The 23,315-nt window shown below is 38.3% G+C and overlaps 1 protein-coding gene across 1 annotated transcript in view; it reads left to right on the top strand.

Annotated features, from left to right (window-relative positions):
- The window catches only part of LOC150091361 (protein mono-ADP-ribosyltransferase PARP4-like), a 577,845-nt gene that overhangs the window by 410,983 nt on the left and 143,547 nt on the right, over window positions 1-23,315 (top strand). The window contains exons 21-22 of the mRNA XM_090390099.1: window positions 19,157-19,291; window positions 19,431-19,625. Coding sequence (XP_090246225.1) covers window positions 19,157-19,291; window positions 19,431-19,625 — 330 coding nt within the window. The remainder of the gene's footprint in view (window positions 1-19,156; window positions 19,292-19,430; window positions 19,626-23,315) is intronic.

The raw sequence follows: 23,315 nt of genomic DNA, 5'->3' as shown, positions 1-23,315 counted from the left end.
TCATTAGTTTATCTGACATCCATTTAGGCCTAAATCTTGAACAATATTTCTTAGTTGGTATGTAAAGCCTAGTAGCTTCCAAATTAATTCTTTGAATGCTTCCCATTTTGAATTTGTTGTTGGTAACATCATCAGTTGGTCCCACCGTATAGAATTTAGATACTGTCTCAGACCACCGTATTCGCCTTTACGAAAGCAAAAACCCTTCCCTTTACCCCTGATGGAAGTTGTTTCTTTGAGTAAATCCGACTTCAGCACACTATGATCACTGCCACCTAGTGGTTCCTTTATCTGCAGATTCTTAATGCATGAAGAATCACTACTGATAATCAGATCAAGAGTATTACTCCCTCTAGTTGCCTCCCGAACAAGCTGATGTAGAAAACAATCATCCAATAAATCCAAAAAGGCCTTGCTAGTGTGTGAGTGACCAACCCACAAATTCCAGTCAATATCTGGGAAATTAAAATCCCCCATTATAAGACTCTCTGATTTACTGGCCCACTCTATTTCCCTGTACAGTTTCTTATTATACTCATCAGAGTCATTAGGCGTATAGCACACTCCTAGTCTCAATTTTGATCTCCCAATGCTTATGTCACACAAAACTGACTCAACACTGCACCGTCCAGCGATGTCGACTGGCTTCACTTCCTTGGATTTTATGTGTTTCTTAACTAATAGCATAACCCCTCCCCTCTTCCTATCCTGTCTATCCTTTCTGTACACATTGTACTCCAAAAAATTCCAGTTCTGCATTCCTTATATCTGTTTGACACCACGTTTATGATATCCCAACAATATCTGCCTTTGATGTTTTGAGCAATACCTCAAATTCATCAAATTTATTTGCCAAACTCTTAGCACTGTTGTTCACGCAAGTATACATGCACCTGTCCCTATTCTTAGCTACCCTAACACAACCCGTGTTACCAGTGGTATTGACGAGGCTACTATTGACGGTCGTGTTCCAAGCCGCTAAGTGGATTTTTCTTATTTATTGATTTGAAATTATTGTTTTTCTAAAACTTTTGATTTAAATTTAGTAGTATAACATTATTTTGTGATTTTTTGATTAATTTGGTGTATTTATTCTTTACTCGGCCTTGTAAAAGTATCGGTAAGGGTTTCCACGTGTTCGTAACTACCGCTACCGTTATTAACTTTCCCGCCATTGTGATACCGTACTAGAAATACCGTAGGTTATATACCGTACTAGATAGCGTTAGTTGAACTTCGTTAGCAGTTAAATTGTACGTTTAAATAAATACATATAACGACTTAGATTACAAACGTAATATAATTAATAACATAACATAATTAATTAATAAATTAATAGAATCATGACTCAGACCAGAGCAGCAAAGCAAAAGGCTCAAGCTAATGGAAGTGCTGTGGCTCAGAGCAGAACTGAGGGGGGCAGTTGTCCTCTGACTCACAGCCTTATAAAATGCACTGTTTGCTTGATGTTTGCAGAGCAATCGGGTACGGGACATGATACTGCCAAGGGGGATGTCTTTGTGTGTGCGCGATGCAAGGAGTGTATCGATATCAGGCAACAACTCGGCGTTCTTTTGGGCCTGTATGAGAGCTTGAAGGACAGGGTGGATGCCCTCGAAGAAACTAAATTGAGGGGCCCATCAAGCTCTCAGCTGCCCACATCAACGCCAGAGCTTGCACTTGGGTATCGCGTGACACAGAGACAACCCCCAAGGCAGAATGCGCTGGTCCCGAAGGAACTAGTACTTGTTGGTGACTCTATTGTCAGGGAAACGGGGAACATGCTTTGTAAAAAAGATAGGTGGAACAGGACCAGGGTATGTCTGCCAGGGGCAAAGGTTGATGATGTTGTAGAGCGAATATCATCTTTTAAGGGCACAAAAGGTGATATAGTTGTACACGCTGGCACTAATAATATTAAGAGTAGGAGACCGGCAGAATTACTTAACAAGTACAGGTCACTGTTGAACAAAAGCCGAGAATTAGGGTTGAATTTGAAAGTGTCTGCAATTCTGCCCAGACACGATAGGAGGGAGTATATGATGAGAGCCTTGTCGATCAATTCGGCCCTGGAAAGATTGTGCAAGGCTCAAGGGGTAGAATTTTTTTCAGCCTGGACTGTACTTGTTAACAGGAGAGATTGCTTCTACAGGGATGGGATACACTTAAATAGAAAGGGTGCAAGAATATTTGCTGATGCTATCGAGGCAGTGTTAGGTGGGTCGGAAAACTGCTAGCTTGGGGGGAGACAAAGACCAATAGATTGACAGTAGCCACTGGCAGAGGTGAAAGAGATTCTTGCACTGCTTCTATTAGAATGAGCAGAAGCCTGAAAAACAAGATGCATGGTATTTCAGAGACTGCTGGGAGCCATTGTGGTACAAGTAAACACATGGGTTGTGTTAGGGTAGCTAAGAATAGAAACAGGTGCAGGTATACTTGCGTGTACACCAATGCTAGGAGTTTAGTAAATAAATTTGATGAAATTGAGGTATTGCTCAAAACATCGAAGGCAGATATTGTTGGGATATCAGAGACGTGGTGTCACACAGATATAAGGGATGCGGAACTGCAATTTGGGGAGTACAACGTCTACAGAAAGGATAGACAGGATAGGAAGGGGGGAGGTGTTATGCTATTAGTTAGGAAACACATAAAAACCAAGGAAGTGAAGCCAGTCGACATCGCTGGACAGTGCAGTGTGGAGTCAGTTTGGTGTGACATAAACATTGGGAGATCAAAATTGAGAGTAGGAGTGTGCTATAGGCCTAATGACTCTGATGAGTATAATACGAAACTGTACAGGGAAATAGAGTGGGCCAGTAAATAAGAGTGTCTTATAATGGGAGATTTTAATTTCCCAGATATTGACTGGAATTTGGGGGCTGGATACTCACACACTAGCAGGGATTTTGTGGATTTATTGGATGATTGTTTTCTACATCAGCATGTTCGGGAGGCAACTAGAGGGAGTAATACTCTTGATTTGATTATCAGCAGTGATTCTTCATGCATTAAGAATCTGCAGATAAATGAACCACTAGGTGGCAGTGATCACAGTGTGCTGAAGTGGGATTTACTCAAAGAGGTAACTACCATTAGGGGTAAAGGGAAGGGTTATTGCTTTCGTAAAGGTGACTACGATGGACTGAGACAGTATTTAAATTCTATACAGTGGGACCAACTGATGATGTTACCAACAGCAAATTCAAAATGGGAAGCATTCAAAGAACTTATCTTGGAAGCTACTAGGCTTTACATACCAACTAAGAAATATTGTTCAAGGTTTAAGCATAAATGGATTTCAGATGAATTAATGAGACGCATGGCAGAGATGAAAAAATGCATGGGATACATATAAATTAACATGTGACACAGAAGCCTATGATAGATACAAGTTGATATGCAACCAAGTTACAAAGGAGGTTAGGCAGGCGAAGGCAGATTACGAGAAATCCTTGGCAAGGGATGCAAAGAAAAACAGCAAAGAGTTCTTTACTTATGTAAACTCTAGAAGGAAAGGGATGAATCAGATTGGTCCACTTGATATTGATGGGTCAAGTGTTGATGATCCTGCTCAGGTAGCTAACAAACTAAATGAATATTTTGCATCGACATTCACACATGAGGAGTTATTCAGCGAGGGGAATGCCAGAGGTGTATTCAACTCTAGCAGTAAGCTACAGAATCTTGAAATAACTGGGAGTAAAGTGGAGGAGAAACTGTTGAAGATAAACACAAGAAAGGCACCCGGGGTGGATGGGATCTATCCAGTTATATTAAAGGAGGCAGCAAAGGAAGTAAGCAAACCCTTAGCCATAATTATGAGAGCTTCCTTGGACTCAGGGGAGGTACCCATAGACTGGAAATGTGCAAATGTGACCCCAATTCACAAAGGAGGATCAAAGGCTGACACAAGTAATTATAGACCTGTGAGCTTAACTTCTGTTCCAGGAAAATTAATGGAGGCATTGGTTAAAGAAGCACTGCAGGATCATTTAGACAAGACTTCAGTTATAGCTCAGACACAGCATGGTTTTGTTAAGGGGAAGTCTTGCCTGACCAACTTGATTGGATACTATGATGCAGTCACAAAAGAACTGGATGCAGGGAATAACTTTGATATTATATACTTGGATCTTAGAAAGGCTTTTGATACTGTTGCACATGGAAGGCTGCTACACAAATTGGAGCAGTGTGACATTGGAGGCAAATTGCTGCTATGGATAAAGGGGTGGTTGAGGGGGAGAAGACAGAGAGTGGTAATCAATGGACACTGCTCATCGTGGACTGATGTTATTAGTGGAGTCCCTCAGGGCTCAGTGTTGGGTCCATTATTGTTTTTTGTATTTATAAATGATATTGATGATGGTATATCGGGATTAATGTCCAAGTTTGCAGACGATACAAAGGTTGGCAGGGTTGTCAAGGACACTACTGACACTATGCTGCTGCAACAGGATCTGGAAAGATTGAGCAGATGGGCTGAGAGGTGGCAAATGAAGTTTAACATTGACAAATGTAAAGTACTACACATGGGAAACAGCAACCCCAGAGCAACGTATCAACTCTGTGGTACAACACTGACAGTGGTAGAGAATGAAAGGGACTTGGGGGTGGTTGTGCACGCAGATATGAAGTTCTCTGAGCAGTGCAGACGGGCTGCAAGAGTAGCTCATGGAGTATTGTCAATGATATACAGGAATTTTTCCAGCAGGGATAAGGAGGTGATTATTCCATTGTATAAGGCGATGGTCAGGCCACACCTAGAGTACTGTATACAGGTCTGGAGGCCTCATTTCAAGAAGGATGTAGAGCTGCTGGAACGAGTACTGAGAAGGGCAACAAGATTAGTGAATGGAACAAAGGGGTGCTCTTACGAAGAAAGGCTTAAGTTTTGCAAATTACAGTGTCTGGAGACTAGGCACCAGCGAGGTGATCTGATAGAGGTGTATAAAGCCTTGAATGGTTTAAGCATGCTCAATGCTGATGGGATTCTTCCCCCAGCTCAGAATAATCACCTGAGAGGGCATAAATTCAAATTGAGGAAGGACGGATGTAGGATAGACGTGCGGAAATTTGCCTTTAGCCAGCGGGTGGTTGGTTGGTGGAACAGACTTCCATCCCTTGTGGTGGAGGTTGATAGCCTAAATAAGTTTAAGGCTCAGCTGGACAGGTATTTTGAACGAACAGAGGGGTGAAGTGGAAGTGGTTTTTTTTTTTTTTTTTTTTTGGCTAATGCTGCATAAGCTTGCTTTCTTGCATCAAATGCCTCTACTGATGCTAATGCTAATGCTAACCCATGTGTTTACTTGTACCACAATGACTCCCAGCAGTCTCTGAAATACCCTGCATCTTGTTTTCCAGGCTGCTTCTCATTCCAGTAGAATCAGTGCAAGAATCACTTTGACCTCTGCCAGTGACTACTGTTAATCTATTAATCCTTTCTGACCAGGCTGAAAAACTGAAAAAACAGACCAGGCTGAAAAAAATCTACCCTTTCAGCCTTGCACAATCTTTCCAGGGCCGAATTGATCAACAAGGCATCATATACTCCCTCCTATCGTGTCTGGGCAGAATTGCAGACACTTTCAAATTCAACCCTAATTCACGGCTGTTTTTTTTCAACAGTGACCTGTACTTGTTAAGTAATTCCACCGGTCTCCTGCTTTTAATATCATTAGTGCCAACGTGTACAACAATATCACCTTTTGTGCCCTTAAAAGATGATATTCGCTCTACAACGTCAACCTTTGCCCCTGGCAGACATACACTGGTCCTGGGAAACCTGTCCTTTTTACATACCATGTTCCCTGTTTCCCTGACAATAGAGTCACGAACAACTACTAGTTCCTGTGGGACCTGCACATTCTGCTTTTGGGGTTGCCGCTGTGTTGCGTGATGATCAAGTGCAAGCTCTGGCGTTGATGTGGGCAGCTGAGAGCTTGATGGGCCCCTCAATTTAGATCCTTTGAGCGCATCCACCCTGTCCTTCAAGCTCTTATATAGGCCCATAACAACACTGAGTTGTCGTCTGATTTCCTCACACTCCGTACATCACGCACACACAAAGACATCCCCCTTGGCAATATCATGTTCCATACCTGATTGCTCCACAAACATCAAGCAAGCAGTGCGTTTTAAAAGGCTGTGATTCAGAGAGCAACTTCCCCCTCAGTTTCCCCCTGAGCCACAGCACTCCATTTAGCTTGAGCCTTTTGATTTGCTGCTCTGAATCATCATTTCAATTCGATCAATAAAATTTCAAATTCATACAAAATTATAACTCTAAACTTGTATCCCAACACAGTTATAACACTATATATCTATATATACTTTTTCAGTATCGAGTATTATCTGCAAGTTCCGTTATATAACTTCTGTATCAAGTTATGTATTATTAATTATGTTACATTTGTAAAATCTAAGTCATTATATGTATTTAGTTAAAAGTACAATTTATTTTACAATGAATTTTAACAAGATTAATAAATTTTTCTGATTAATTGATAATATTATATACTATTCTATAGTATACTAAGCTAATGCTATCTAGTTCAGAATATAACGTTATATCATATCACAATGGCAGCAATTTACAAACCTTAAATCTATGGACACTTAAGTATTAATTAACTTCCAAAATCTCACTGTCTCAATTCAGAATAAACCAAGGATCTTGACTACTGTGTGGTACTACACTTAAGGTGGTAGAAAATGAAAAAGACCTGGGAGTAATTGTGCAGGCAGATATGAAGTTTTCTGAGCAATGCAGACAGGCTGCCAGGGTAGGTCATGGGGTTTTGTCAATGATATATAGGAATTTTGCCAGCAGGGAAAGGGAGGTATTTGTCCCCTCTGTATAAGGCAATGGTCAGACCACGCCTTGAGTACTGCGTACAGGTCTGGAGGCCTCATTTTAGGAAGGATGTAGATTTACTTGAGCGTGTACAGAGAAGGGCAACAAGGTTGGTGAGGGGAATGAAGGAATCCTCTTACCAAGAGAGGCTTAAGTTCTGCAAATTGCAGTGGCTGGAGACTAGGTGATCTGATTGAGGTATATAAGGCCTTGAATGGGTTGAGCACGCTGAATTCTGATGAGATCCTTCCACTTGTTCAGATTACGAATCTAAGGGGGCATAAATTCAAATTAAGAAAAGACAGATGTAGAATAGATGTGCGGAAATATGCCTTTAGCCAGCGGGTGGTTAATTGCTGGAACAAACTTCCATCTGTCGTTGTGGAAGTTGATAGGTTGAATAAATTTAAGGAGGAACTGGACAGGCATTTGGAGGGAATGGTGTGATTTTTTTTTTTTTTTTTTTGCTGATGCTGCATAAGCTCATACACATGCTGTCTTGCATCACATGCCGCCACTACTACTACTACTAGGTCTATAAGCTACTTATAGAAAATAATTTAATATAATATAACAATTAGTCAATAAAGCGGCTAAATATAGCTAAACATCTTCTGTTCGCCAGGGCTGCGAAACTTTTAAAACACGTGGATTGGATACCCTTACCGATACTAAGTAATAACTTAAAAAATCTCTAAGTTAAAATTTAAACTAAGTATCATAACTCGGAATATAAAGCTACTCCAGAAAATAAGTTAATATGCCAATTTAAGCCAATTTAAGTTAATAAACAGAAAAACTTCTCTATTTTCCCGAGCCGTAAAAACTTTGCCTATCCAAGGCTATTCTTGTTCTTGCGGTCAGATATGAAGTTTTCTAAGCAGTGCAGATGGTCTGCAAGAGTAGCTCATGGTGTCTTGTCAATGATATACAGGAATTTTTCTAGCAGGGATAAGAGGTGGTTATCCCCTTGTATAAGGCAATGGTCAGGCCACACCTTGATTACTGTATACAGGTTTTGAGGCCTCATTTTAAGAAGGATGTAGAGCTGCTGGAACAAGAACAGAGAAGGGCGACAAGATTAGTGAATAGAACAAAGGGTTGCTCTTACGAAGAAAGGCTTAAGTTTTGCAAATTACAGTGTCTGGAAGCTAGGCACCTGTGAGGTGATCTGATTTAGGTGTATAAGGTCTTGAATGGTTTGAGCATGCTCAATGCTGATGGTATTCTTCCTCTTGCTCAGAATAATCGCCTGAGAGGACATAAATTCAAATTGAGGCAAGACAATTGCAGGATAGCTGTGCGGAGTGTTAGCCTTTAGCCAGCAAGTGATTGATTGCTGAAACAAACTTCCATCTGTCATTGTAGAAATTGATAGCTTAAATAGATTTAAGGCAGAACTAGACAAACATTTGGAGTGAGTGGATGGGTGAAATGAAAAGGTTTTTTTTTATTTTTGCTGATGCTGTATAAGCTTGCTTTCTTGCATTATATGCCTTTACTAACGCTAATGCTAACTAAGTCATGCTTTCACCATTTCATAACAAGCTAGTCAAACAATTGTTAAAGCATTGAATCCTCCTGGTGATACCTTCAGTCATATATAGTCTATGTTTCCAAATTTATATTGAACTATTTCTTTTACAGTCACTTCTGCTATAACGCTCTTTTTGACAACGTGACTGATATATTAGGGAACAATGCGAGTATAATGCGATTTTCGCATTGGTTCATGCATGTGTTCATCTGCGAGTAACACTAAGTGAATGCAAAACCCAGCACCAAGCTGAACTTAGCAACCTGCGCAGCAATGCATAAATGTCAAATGTGTGAGAGCTATATTTCCCATTTACTGTAGTTGTATTGGTCGTCATTCTATTATTTTCTTTTGTTTTGACATTGTTTTTATGGCCAGATGCCTTCCTGATGCCAACCCTCACCTTTTATCCGGGCTTGGGACTGGCACCTACTGAGGCTGGCTTGCCCCCCCCCCCCTCAATGGCTGATTGACCGAACAAAGGACAGGTTCAGTTAAAGAAGTTAGTCCAGCTAGAGAAGAAGAAGAGGGTGAAAAGTGTTAGAATAGGAACATTGAACATCGGGACGATGAATGGAAAGAGTAGAGAGATTGTGAATTTGATGCAAAGAAGAAGAGTGAAGATCCTATGCCTACAAGAGACAAGGTGGAAGGGAAATAAAGCAAAAGAACTCGGTGAAGGGTAGAGGTTGTTCTTTAGGGGAGCGGATGAGAGAGGAAGAAATGGAGTAGGTATTGTAGTTGATAAGGAGTTAAAGGATGGAGTGTGTGAGGTTAACAGAAGGAGCAACAGGATTATGAGCATCAAACTGGAGGTGGGGTGGACACTTGACCACAATGTATGTGTATATGCCCCACAAGTAGGATGCGGAGAAGAAGAAAAGGATGGTTTTTGGATGGAAATGGATCAAGTGGTCATGGCAATACCCGAGAAAGAGAGAGAGAGAGAGAGAGGTTGATTGTTGGAGGTGATTTAAATGGACATTTAGGAAGAAGCAAGAGAGAAGAAGGAATAGTGTATGGAAGGTGGAGTATTGGGGAAAGAAATGGAGAAGGGGAGAGGATATTGGAACATGCAATAGCATTCAACCTGGCAAAAGTCAACACCTACTTTGAAAATAAAGAAAGCCAGCTGATAACATAAAAGAGTGGGGAAAGGATAAGCCGGATTGACTATATCATGTGCTGTAGGAGGCATCTAAAGGAAATGAGGAACAGCAAGGTGATAAACGGAAAAAGTTTAAGGGCACGAAAGGTGATACAGTTCTACACGTTGGCACTAATGATATTAAGAGTAGGAGACCGACGGAATTACTTAACAAGTACAGGTCACTGTTGAAAAAAAAGCCGTGGATTAGGGTTGAATTTGAAAGTGTCTGCAATTCTGCCCAGACACGATAGGAGGGAGTATATGATGAGAGCTCTGTCAATCAATTCGGCCCTGGGAAGATTGTGCAAGGCTCAAGGGGTAGATTTTTTTCTGCCTGGTCTGTACTTGTTAACAGGAGAGACTGCTTCTACAGGAATGAGATACACTTAAATAGAAAGGGTGCAAGAATGTTTGCTGATGCTATCGAGGCAGTGTTAGGAGGGTCGGAAAACTGCTAGATTGGGGGGATACAAGGACTAATAGATTAACAGTAGCCACTGGCAGAGGTGAAAGTGATTCTTGTACTGCTTCTATTGGAATGAGCAGCAGACTGGAAAATAAAATGCAGGATATTTCAGAGACTGTTGGGAGTCATTGGGGTACAAGTTAACACAAGGGTTGTGTTAGGGTAGCTAAGAAAAAGAACAGGTGCATGTATACTTGCGTGTACACCAGTGCAAGGAGTTTGGTAAATAAATTTGTTGAATTTGAGGTATTGCTCAAAGCATTAAAGGCGGATATTGTTGGGATATCAGAGACATGGTGTCACACAGATATAAGTAATGCAGAACTGGAATTTGGGGAGTACAACATCTACAGAAAAGATAGACAGGATAGGAAGGGAGGAGGGGTTATGCTATTAGTTAAGAAACATATAAAATCCAAGGAAGTGAAGCCAGTCGACATCGCTGAACAGTGCAGTGTCGAGTCAATTTGGTGTGACTTAAGCATTGGGAGATCAAAATTGAGAGTAGGAGTGTGCTATTGGCCTAATGACTCTGATGAGTATAATAAGAAACTGTACAGAGAAATAGTGAGCCAGTAAATCAGAAAGTCTTATAATGGGGGATTTTAATTTCCCAGATATTGACTGGAATTTGGGGGCTGGTCACTCACACACTTCAAGGCTTTTGTGGATTTATTGGATGATTGTTTTCTACATCAGCATGTTCGGGAGGCAACTAGAGGGAGTAATACTATTGATCTGATTATCAGTAGTGATTCTTCATGCATTAATAATCTGCAGATACAGGAACCACTAGGTGGCAGTGATCACAGTGTGCTGAAGTGGGATTTACTCAAGGAGGTAACTACCATCAGGGGTAAAGGGAAGGGTTATTGCTTTCGTAAAGGCTACTGCGATGGTCTGAGACAGTATTTAAATTCTATACAGTGGGACCAACTGATGATGTTACCAACAGCAAATTCAAAATAGGAAGCATTCAAAGAACTTATCTTGGAAGCTACTAGGCTTTACATACCAACTAAAAAATATTGTTCAAGGTTTAGGCCTAAATGGATGTCAGATGAACTAATGAGGCATATGGCAGAGAAGAAAAATGCATGGGATACATACAAATTAACACGTGACACAGAAGCCTATGATAGATACAAGTTGATCTGTAACCAAGTTACAAAGGAGGTTAGGCAGGCGAAGGCAGATTACGAGAGATCCTTGGCAAGGGATGCGAAGAAAAACAGCAAAGAGTTCTTTACTTATGTAAACTCTAGAAGGAAGGGGATGAATCAGATTGGTCCACTTGATATCGATGGGTCAACTGTTGATGACCCTGCTCAGGTAGCTAACAAACTGAATCAATATTTTGCATCTACATTCACACATGAGGAGTTATTCAGAAAGAGGAATACCACAGATGAAGTAAACACTGGCAGTGAGCTAGATGATCTTGTAATAATTGAGAGTAAAGTGGAGGAGAAATTGTTGAAGGTAAATACAAGAAAGGCACCTGGGGTGGATGGAATCTATCCAGTTATATTAAAGGAGGCAGCAAAGGAAGTAAGCAATCCGTTAGCCATAATTATGAGAACTTCCTTGGACTCAGGGGAGGTATCCACAGACCGGAGATCTGCAAATGTAACCCCAATTCACAAAGGAGGACAAAGGCTGACACAAGTAAAATATAGACCTGTGAGTTTAACTTCTGTTCCAGGAAAATTAATAGAACCACTGGTTAAAGAAGCACTGCAGGATCATCTTGACAAGAATTCAGTTATATCTCAGACACAGCATGGTTTTGTTCAGGGAAGGTCTTGCCTGACCAATTTGATTGGATACTATGATGTAGTCACAAAAGAATTGGTTGCAGGGAATAACTTTGGTATTATATATTTGGATCTTAGAAAGGCTTTTGATACTGTTGCCCATGGAAGACTGCTGCACAAATTGGAGCAGTGTGGCATTGGTGGCAAATTGTTGCTATGGATAAAGGGGTGGTTGAGTGGCAGAAGACAGAGAGTGGTAATTAATGGACACTGCTCATCGTGGACTAATGTTATTAGTGGAGTCCCTCAGGGTTCAGTGTTGGTCCATTGTTGTTTTCTGTATTTATAAATGATATTGATGATGGTATATCAAGCTTAATGTCCAAGTTTGCAGATGATACAAAGGTTGGCAGGGTTGTTAAGGACGCTACTGACGCTATGCTGCTGCAACAGGATCTGGAAAGGTTGAGCAGATGGGCTGAGAGGTGGCAAATGAAGTTTAACATTGAAAAATATAAAGTACTACATATGGGAAACAGTAACCCCAGAGCAACGTATCAACTCTGTGGTACTGCACTGACAGTGGTAGAGAATGAAAAGGACCCGGGGGTAATTGTGCAGGCAGATATGTAGTTCTCTGAGCAGTGCAGGCGGGCTGCAAGAGTAGATATACAGGAATTTTTCTAGCAGGGAGAGGGAGGTGATTATACTGTTGTATAAGGCAACGGTCAGGCCTCACCTTGAATACTGTATATATGTCTGGAGGCCTCATTTCAAGAAGGATGTAGAGCTGCTGGAACGAGTACAGAGAAGGGCAACAAGGTTAGTGAACAGAATGAAGTGTTGCTCTTACGAAGAAAGGCTTAAGTTTTGCAAATTACAGTGTCTGGAGACTAGGCACTGGCGAGGTGATCTGATAGAGGTGTACAAAGCCTTGAATGGCTTGAGCATGCTCAATGCTGATGGGATACTGCCTCTTGCTCAGAATTCAATCACCTGAGAGGGCATAAATTCAAATTGAGAAAAGACGGATGTAGGATAGATGTGCAGAAATTTGCCTTTAGCCAGTGGGTAGTTGGTTGGTTGAACAGACTTCCATCCCTTCTTGTGGAAGTTGATAGCCCAAATAAATTTAAGGCTCAGCTGGACAGGTATTTCGAACTAACGGAGGGGTGAAGTGGAAGGTTTTTTTTTTTTTTTTTTTGGCTAATGCTGCATAAGTTTGCTTTCTTGCATCATATGCCTCTACTAATGCTAATGCTAAAGTGTGTCTGCACAACATAGATTGCTTGCGGTCGATTGGGCGGTTGCAGCGGACAAAAGTAGGAAATACTCAAAACAGAGGGAGAAAAGGATAAAATGGTGTAGCTTGAAAGAGGAGGGTTTAGGGAAAAGGTGCAAAAAAGGGAAAAGTTACCGGAAGACATGCAAGAGTGGTGGAAGTTAAATAGTTGTATCCTAAGGAAAGTTGGAGAAGAGTTGTTGGGGGGAACATCAGGAAAGGGGGTGCCGGAGGGAAAGGAGGCTTGGTGGTGGAATGAGGAAGTGCAATCTGTGATAAAACAAAAGAAGGAGATGAAGAAAAGATGGGATTTAACAGGTAGCCAGGAAGATAAAGAAGCATATAAATTAGCAAATAAGGAGGCAAAAAGGACTGTGGAAATGGCAAAGGCAGTGGATGAGGCCTATGGGGAACTGGAAAGGAAAGATGGAGATAGGCAGTTGATGAGAATAGCCAAAGCGAGAAACAAGGCATCAACGGACTTCTCATCAATAAAACAGGTAAAAGATGCGAGGAGGGTGGTGATACAGAAGAAGGTTAAGGAAAGCTGAAAAGACTATTTTAAGAAGTTATTAAATGAGGAAAACCCAAGAGCATTATGTGAGGATGGAGAGATGAATGAAAGAATAGTGGAAGGCATAAGCAGGAAAGAAGTGGAAAGTGCACTCAGCAAAATAAAGAGGAGGAAAGCAGTAGGTGCTGATCAGGTACCAGTAGAGATATGGAGAAATATGGGCGAAAAAGGGATCGATATCTTATGGGACCTTATGGAAAAACTGTGGCAACAGGAGAATATACCAGATGAGTGGAGGGAAAGTATACTTGTGCCAATCTATAAAGGAAAGGGTGATGTGCAGGAATGTGGGAACTACAGGGGAATAAAGTTAATGTCTCATTCAATGAAGATCTGGGAAAGAATTATGGAAGGAAGTATAAGGCAGGAGACGGAAATAGGAGAGGAAGAGTTCAGTTTTATGCTGGGAAGAGGAACAACAGATGTGATCTTTGCTTTAAGGCAGGTGATGAAATGGTACAGGGAGATGCAAGTAGAGTTGCACATGGTGTTCATAGACCTGGAAAAAGCATATGATAGAGTGCCCAGACAAGAGGTATATAGATGCATGAGGGAGAAGGGTGTATCAGAAAAGTACATAAGGCTTGTGAATGAAATATTCAAGGGAGTGGTGACTTGGGTTAAGAGTAGTATATGTATGACTGAGGGGTTACCTGTAGTAGTTGGACTGCACCAGGGATCAGCTCTCGGCCCATATCTGTTTGATCTGGTAATGGATGTGTTTGTGAGAGACGTGAAGAGTAGAGCACCATGGAGTATGCTGTTCACAGATGATATTGTACTGTAAAAACCATCCCAAGGAAAGGTAGTGAAGAAATTGGAGGAATGTAGGAAAGCATTGGAAGATTGAGGCTTGAGGATAAGTAGAACAAAGACAGAATATATGGCATTGAATGGAGAAGGTGAGAGTTGTATAAAACTGCAGGAGGAAAAGCTACCATCAGTTTCGAAATTTAAGTATCTGGGATCGAACGTTGAGAGGAATCGAGGAAATACAGCATAGAGTACAATGTGGATGGTTGAACTGAAGAAAGATGAGTGGAGTGCTGTGTATTAGAGGATTTAAAAGAGAGAGGAAGCCCAGGATAGGGAGGAATGGAGGAAAAGAATTAAGGATGGAAATGCCAACCCCATATAAATGTGGGAAGAAGGCGAAGATAAAGAAGTAGTATTGGTCGTAAACACAGTGTTGTCATTCACAAGATGTCATTGGTGATATTGTAGGTCAACTGATGTTTTCGGGAGCTCACATTTTTCAGTTTGAACAGAAATTTCATGAGGCAGGATAGTGTGAGCGGAGGAGCACATTTCTGGAGGTCGCTACCATAAAACAATATAAACAATTTGCAGTTCCCGGTTTATTGGACTTTTCTCTTAGTGCAATCTAATTGTAAATTGGGTAGTAAATTCGATCTTATTGCATTTGCAATAATAGCGATAGCTGGAATTCTGTGGGTTTTTACGTTGTTGTGGTTAAATGTGTTTCCCCTTCAATGAAATCCTCATTCATATAAAAAAATACAGGCAGTTCTTGCTTTACTGGTTCCCGGGTTTACAAGATTTTTTTTTTTTCAAAGTATCAAGTATCAACAAAATCGAAAATATGAACATTAATTGCAAAAAAAAAAAAAAAAAATGCATGTTAAACATTCATAAATACCGCATTTCAAACCACGCTTGTGGCTATACAATACAGTGTACCCCACTTTACGATATTTATCCATTCCAGAGACACCATTGTATCATGAAAATATCGTAATGTGAACCCAATAATACATAGTTTTTTGGTAATTCATTCCATAACCTCGAAAGTTGAAATTTTCGCTATATAACTCTCTAAAAGGTCATTTTTATAGTGTAAATTGTATTAGTTACCAATTCAAATCATTAAAATGCACTGCACTTTCATTGTTATCATATGTTCTGCTATAAGAACTAATTTTGAATGGCTTTGTGATATTTTTCTAAAGCACATTCCTGGAGATCACGACCATAAAACAATAAAAACAATTTGCACTTTCTGGTTTATTGGGCTTTTCTCTTACTGTAAGCAATTATAAATGGGTAGTAAACTCAATGTTATTGCATTTGCGAAAATACCGATAGCAGGAATTGTCTGTTTTTTTGTGTTATTATGGTGAAATGTGTTTCCCCTTAACTGAAATCTTAAATCATATAAAAAACATAAATAAATTTTCAGAATCTTCTCTTCATTCCCTTTTTTTTAAGCTTCGTAAACTTGTTACTCCGCGCAAATCATGTTAGTTGCAATTTGTGCGTTCCGTTAAAAATGCTTATGCATGCTATTGAAATTTATAAAGAAAATAGAAGGTTATCTTGGAAACAAACACCTCTTGAAGCATTTCTGAAGAAGATGAATCCTTGTGCAACAAACCAACGAGTGCCGAGCCAATAATAAGTGATCAACGAGTGTGCATTTAGTCGATGATGAAGAATAAACATTCTTTAAAATTTGTAAGCCATAAATAATTTCTTTATTATTATAATTTGCTTGATTTTACAGGCTACATTTTAATTTCTTTGGATAAATAAATCATTGTTTAAACATAAACTAATTAGCTATCTAATTTCATTGTTGAGAACCTAACCCCTATTTTTAACATTGTCTGTGGAATTTAATTCCTGCTTTACGAGTTTTTGCTTTACGAGCATGCGCTAGGAATGAATTAACTCATAAAGTCGAGAACTACCTGTATAAATAAATTTTCAGAATCTCCTCTTCATTCCTATTTTTAAAGCTCGAAATTGTTACTGCGTATCTCACTTGCACATGTTGTGTTCATCGTTATTGATTGCTTATCTTTTTTTGCTGTTTTAAATTTTACAATCTAAAAAAAAAATTGTCAGTGAACAGAAATACCAGTTAGTATGTATATATTACAGTGCTATATTTACTGTAATATTTATCTATTTATTAAAAATTTAAGATGTTTAAACCTGTGTTACCACACTGACTTTTTTTTCTTTTTTTTTTTTTCCTTTTTTTTTTTTGAGTGCTTTGCCCCTATCCTTATTTTTCCCATAAGCCCTGTTGTTTGTAATGTGTGAAATGCCATAACATGGAGATGATTTTTAGGAACACATGTACTGCGTTATAGCAGAACTGACTGTACTTGTGTGTATTATTTTGTGTGCTGAATTCAATAGTGTCATTGATCATTTTTCTATCGCTTGAAGGTTAAGAGCCTCTGTTTTTCATATTATAAGTTTTTTTTTAGACATTCAGCTTGTGGATATTATTTACATCTAAAGCAGGTGAAGCATGACATTGTTGGTAGGCAAGTTTTGCAATGCATGTAAAGCCTATTTTGGAATGCTATGGGTGATCCAGAAAAGTTGTGAGCACCTTGTTTCTGCTGTAATAGGTGCAGGCCAACATTAGAGGGAGGTTTTGTGGGAGTCACGAGTGTACACCTTTTGTTTGCCTTAAATATGGAGAGAGCCTGCAAAAGTGTTTCGTGTGAGGCTATATCATCAGGCTCTGCCTGAAGGTATGGCCTCCCAAGAAAGACTTTTTAAAATTTGATATGGTGGACATATCAAATTTTAAAAAGTTTGTGGATCAAAAGCTCTTACTTTTTCGTAGTATACCAATCTATATGCCCTGGTCCCACACAGTGATTCCTAATACACCTTCCAGAAATCAGTTTTCAGAATTAGATGAAGAATCTAGTGCACAGAATAATTGAGATTATATCTTTGAAGCCTGTTCAAGTAAATTTCCTAGTCAGCAGGAGTTAGATGACTTAGTGAGGGACTTAGGTGTAATCAAATCCAGTGAAGAGGTCCTAGCATCTTGTTTAAAAGACTGGAATCTAATGGATCCCAGCTACAAGACTTCGACATACAGAAAAAGGCACATCACTTATGCACTTTCCCATTATTGCAGAATCCCTGTGTATTGTTTTGATTTCATTGGTCTTTATACTTCATCGGTACTAGTCACAACCCAGAAAAGTAGTGTTTTTTCATAGTTCAAATAAAAGACTGAGAACTGTGTTGCTTTACAGTGGGCATATACACCCATCAATTTCTGTGGCACACTGTGTTCTTCTTATTATTATTAGCGATATGGTGCAAGGAAGCCACCAGCCAAAAAAAATTCCTGAGTAACCCTGAGAGAGAGAGAGAAGTAGAAAGGAATCACCAAGAAAGAAAAGAATGATGATATCCAGCTCAGGACCCTGGGTTTGCCAAGCCCATACTCACCAGATGTGAGCCCGTGGGAAGAGGACTACAAAATACATGTTATTTGTTAGAGAAGATCAAGTATGACCAGTATAAATGAAATGTTTATGCGGACTTCAAGTTGCTTGGATTCCTTCTGGGTTTGCAAGTGATCGATCCCTTTCTTTCTTTGCCTTTGGCACAGCTGGGCAATAAATTAGCACTGTAGGAATGGTTGCCACAATTGAGTTGCAGCCTGGTTCACACAATTTAGCAAGTAATCCTTTTGTTTCAAGGAACTAAGTCATGCTTTCATCATTTCATATCAATTTGTTAAAGCATTGGATGTTCATGGTGATACCTTCAGTCATATATATACAGTCTGTGTTTTCAAAATTATCTGACAAAAGTGAAAGGTGGAATATTTATTGGTCTGTAAGTTAAGTAGATATGGAAGATATGGCCTCACAAGAAATGGACAACAAAATTACTGATGCCCAGCAAAATTCTTGGTATTCATTTTGTTTTGTAATAAATGGCTTTCTTGGTAACAAGGAGTGGAAATTACAGAGAACTAGTTGACCCTGTATGACATCAATTTCATTAATTGAAAATTACAGAAAAATGGGTTGCAGAATGTTAATCAAGCTCAATTACTTTCACTCTCTCCTAGAATTTTTTTTTTACCACATCTGGGCAATGTTAGTGAAGAGCTGGGGAGAGATATTTAATGATGTACAGTCAAGGTTTGAAAGGCACCAAGGAAGATTGGATGAAGATAAGTTTGGGGTGATTGCACTAACCACAAAAGACAAAGGTACTGAAACGTATAATATTAAGGAATTTTATTTTATTTAAACCGAGAAGTGTTTTTACTTTTTAATTTTTGATGTTTTTAACTTATTGTTTACTTGTAGCCCAAATTAATACTCATTTGTAACAGAAGTTAAACTGTGTTAATAAATCTGAAAATAATGATTTCTTATTTATTTTTCTTTCACTTCTGTGCAAACCATTGATGCTATAGAAGAACTTAGGTCATATCAGAATCAATATACCCAAATTCATAAAGAAATGCAAGTTAAACAGAACCTTTTTTTGAAAATTTGTGGCATAGTGTAATCATAGTAGCATCTTTTATTATTATTGTGTTAATAGCTGCTCTTAAGCCAGCTGGGATAAGGAGAGAAAAATTTTTGTCTTGACTGTACATAATACAACTGATATGTGTTAACATTAATTAATGAAAAATACATATAAAATTGCATTATTTTCAGTTTTGAATAATATGTTTCAAATTGATGAAACAGTCAGTTTTGAACTTTCATCTGAATGTGCTTTAGATTCACCAATAAGTATTGTACATACGTGTGTAGAGAAAGTCCTTGAACAAGATCTGGAGCGTTCACAGCTAGATGATTCTGTAGGTGAATTACAAGGGACTTCAGAATTTGAACAAGCTGAAAAATTACAGAAATGTAAGATTTCTAACTTTTGTTATAATCATTCTTGTTGTATCTTTGTCAGTGTAAACAAAAAGCTTGCAAATGACAAGTTAAAATGCAGTTTTACTTTATGACATCAACTCTTACATACATACCACATTATTATTTTCAGATTTGAACAATGTATGTACTCCAAATGATGAAGTATTATCTCTATATTCTTCAAATTCAGTGGAAGATATTATGTATAAAAATATAGAGAAAGTTCTTGAACGAAATCAGAAATTTTCAGAGCTGCTTGATCGTGCAGATTCATTACAGCAGGGGGCATCTCAGTTTGAACAACATGCTGGAAAATTAAAGCCATGTAAGATATAACTTTTCATCATAACTATTATTGTTATAGCTTTGTTACATTTCAAGCAAATAATTTGCTTGAAATTATAAATAGCAGTTAATAGCAGTTAAAATTCAGTGTCTCTATGCTCATAAATTTATTGTTACTATTATGCAGATTTTCTGAAAAGCTGTCATCTATCAACTGTGCTTATAAGTAATGGTAGTCATTTTTATATTTACATTTGTTTTAAAAATCAGCAGTGCTTATTTATACAAGTCAAAATTAAAAAAATTCTGTGGAATTTGGATCCAGAAGTGATGAAACTAATTTAATAATGTACCAGACTGAATTGTACTACAGCTGCCTGAAGTACAACCCTGTACATGTGTTATTGTTTACTGTGAAGATTGACTTGTAAGTTTTGTAAATACATTTCTCACTTTCGGTCATTCATTCATTCATTCATATATATAAATGGGGAAGGGGGCTTTGCCCCTGCTCACTTTGCTCGTCTGCCCTCACTCACTCTTTTCTACGTAACATGTAGAGGTATACGGAATAAGTGAAATCTTTTCTACATAAAAGAAACACCTGTCAAAATGCACTGAATCAGGAAATGACCTATGTAATTATTTACTTGTGCATTTGTAATGACGTAATTACCCCGCCCACTTGTACCACGTGACCCACATCCCTCTTCTCCCATTGGCTACCCCACCCACACCATGCGTTCTCAAGGTGGAATAAATAGCACTATGTAATTATTTACCTGTGTTTACATAGGTCACTTAGGAAAAGGCCTTTTGCTTCAAGTTCCATAATGCATGAGGAATACTGTTGCATCCGAAAGAGTAGGACCAAAATATTTACAAACTATACAAATATTTAAAATATTTCCAAAATACTAAAACTATTTACAAATATACAAACTATATCAGGTCCCTTCATCAGCTAATATTACAATAGCACATCAAACGATGCCATAATGTTCACCAACCTGCACCATAACGTGCACGAGGTTGATGAATGTTATGAAGGTAGTTGTCTTTCAATGCGACAAATGTTGGAATGCATCTCACGTACGTGCTTTACATTGTCAACAGCAAGTGTAACCATTATTGGTTCATCAACGTAGAGATATGATTGTTAATAGTTTAATATTTTGTAAATATTTGTATAGTTTTGCATTGTATAATGCAAAACTATACAAATAATGTTAATATATTAGCATAATAACATTATGCTAATATACTAACATTATAATACACAGATTGAAATCTAATTAGGAAATGACCTATGTAATTATTTACACGTGCATTTATAGTGACTTAATTGCGTCACCCTCCTCCCCTTGGCCCGAATAAATGTCTCTAGGAGGCAAAACCTTTTTTAATGTATAGAAATATATAAATGTATAGGATCTTATTGGTAAAAAAAATTTTAATATAATTATGAATTTTTATATTTTGTTTTATGAAATTTTGAATTCATTATTTTTGGAAGTAATCCTGCTCTAGTATTCAGCAAGGAAATCAAAATAGAAAAAAAATTAACATTCAAAAGATTTATTTGCATTATTTTTTACAAACTTCCAAATTCCTCAGAAAAAAACTCACTTATTAAGGGTTAATTACAGAAGGTCAGTTTGTGCTGCGTAATGAAACCGGATTATCCAGTGACTTTGCACAACATAGTTACACTTTGTATGCATTTTGCAATAGGGTTGGGTTTTTTTTTGTTTTTTTTTTTTGATACATTCATGTGAGCAACATATGAATAAAACTACTATTGACTCTGACTGCCAAGTCAGTTCTTTTTCTTTTTTTAGTTCCATTTTCTTTTTTGTTTACTTCAAGTGGTTCTGTATTTACAAGATTTAAAGTGAGAATCCAAAAAGGAAATCCATGTTTCTTTTCTTAGTGTGTATACATATATATATACACACACACATCTTCTAGATGCTAGCACTGCTATGACAAGCTATGTCAAACCAGCTAAAATGGCACCACTAGTATCTTCTAGATGCTAGCGGTGCCATTGTAGATACCCCTGGTATATGTTGATAACCATTTCCAATAGTAGGGAAAGAATACACTTCCAAATATCAACATTAATCAGATCCATGCAGCTTGCTCTTTTTGGATTTCCAGTTTCATCCAGATATATACTGATGGTTCCAAGACATACAGCAAAGCTGGTGCAGCTGTAGTTCTACCAAACATTACAGTGTCTCAGTGGAGACATTGTAATGTTTCTGTAGAATTGTATGCTATCCTGATGGCTTTAGAGAATGTAAAACAGTCATCATAACCTCAAGTCATTATTTATACCGATTCATTAAGTGCTATATCTGCTGTTCAGTGTAGACTCCCTTCCAGTCGTCCCCTACTGCAATAAATTTGAATAAAGTTAGTGCAGCTTCATACAAACAGACATGAAATAATCTTCTGTTGGATACCTGGGCATGCTGAAATTACAGAGAACAAGTAAGCAGACTTTGATGCCAAGAATGCCAGTCTCATACTATCAGACATCCAGATACCTTATACCAATTACAAACAATTCACACAATGTACCAGTAGAAAAAAATGGCTCTCCATTAGGCAGGACACAAAATAATAAATTGTTCTGAATTAAGAATGATCACAGGCAGTGGCTATCAAGCTTAAGAGAGAATAAGAAGGATGAAGTCATACTCAGCAGATTACAGATTAGGCATTCTCATCTAACCCATAGCTATCTACTCACATGGAATGACCCTTCACTATGCAGCAACTGTCAACCTAGCTCACAGTAAAATATCTTATTGGAATTCCCATTATATATAAGAGAATGACAAATAGATTTCTCTTCTCATTCTCTAATCAGCTAACATTACAGCAGATTCTGGGAAACCAATAAGTTATTGATGATCTTTTTCACTTTCTTAAAAATGATAAGCAAATACAGTGCAACCTCAATATAATGTGCCTCTTCATACCGTGGTTTTGGATATATCGAGGTTATGATCATGTTCCCCAAAACGCTTATAAAAAAAGTAGTGTGTTCAAAGAACTAGCAATTTCATATTAGAAACTGGAAAAAGTGAATAGTGTACATACTCCTATTTACTGTGCATCCTACTACTGTATTTCCAAGAGGGAAAATTAGCTAAAAATCAGTTGAATATATGCTTCGATATATTCAGTATTCAGTTGGAAAGTAATATTTTGTAAATAACAAAAAATAATTTTTTATACAGTAGTCTTTGACTAGTCCTGTTATTTACAAAAAGTAAGTTTTTGTAAATAACAGGACTAATCAGAGACAACTGTAGACACCCAGTTTCTCCTCTCAGCTAGAGATGTAATAAAAGAGTATATCAGTGGAAAGCTAATTACAAATTGCTACCTCTGGAGGGGAATACAGCTACTGGTCATCAAGTGCATTACATTAGTTTATAAGTAAAATTTAGCATTAGTAGAGGCATATGATGATGCAAGAAAGCAAGTTTATATAGCATCAGCCAAAAAAAAAACTTCCCCTTTCACCCATCCATTCACTCCAAATGTTTGTGTAGTTCTGCCTTAAACTTATTTAAGTTGTTAATCTCCACTACAACAGATGGAAGTTTGTTCTACCAACCACCCACTGGCTAAAGGCGAATTTCCGCACATCTGTTCTACAATTGTCTTTCCTCAATTTGAATTTTTGTCCCCTCAGGTGAGTAATCTGAAC

Source organism: Mastigoproctus giganteus, chromosome 1, assembly GCF_048544385.1.
Source record: "Mastigoproctus giganteus isolate SK-2022 chromosome 1, ASM4854438v1, whole genome shotgun sequence".
Lineage (NCBI taxonomy): Eukaryota > Metazoa > Arthropoda > Arachnida > Uropygi > Thelyphonidae > Mastigoproctus > Mastigoproctus giganteus.
This window is presented reverse-complemented; position numbering and strand designations above follow the sequence as displayed.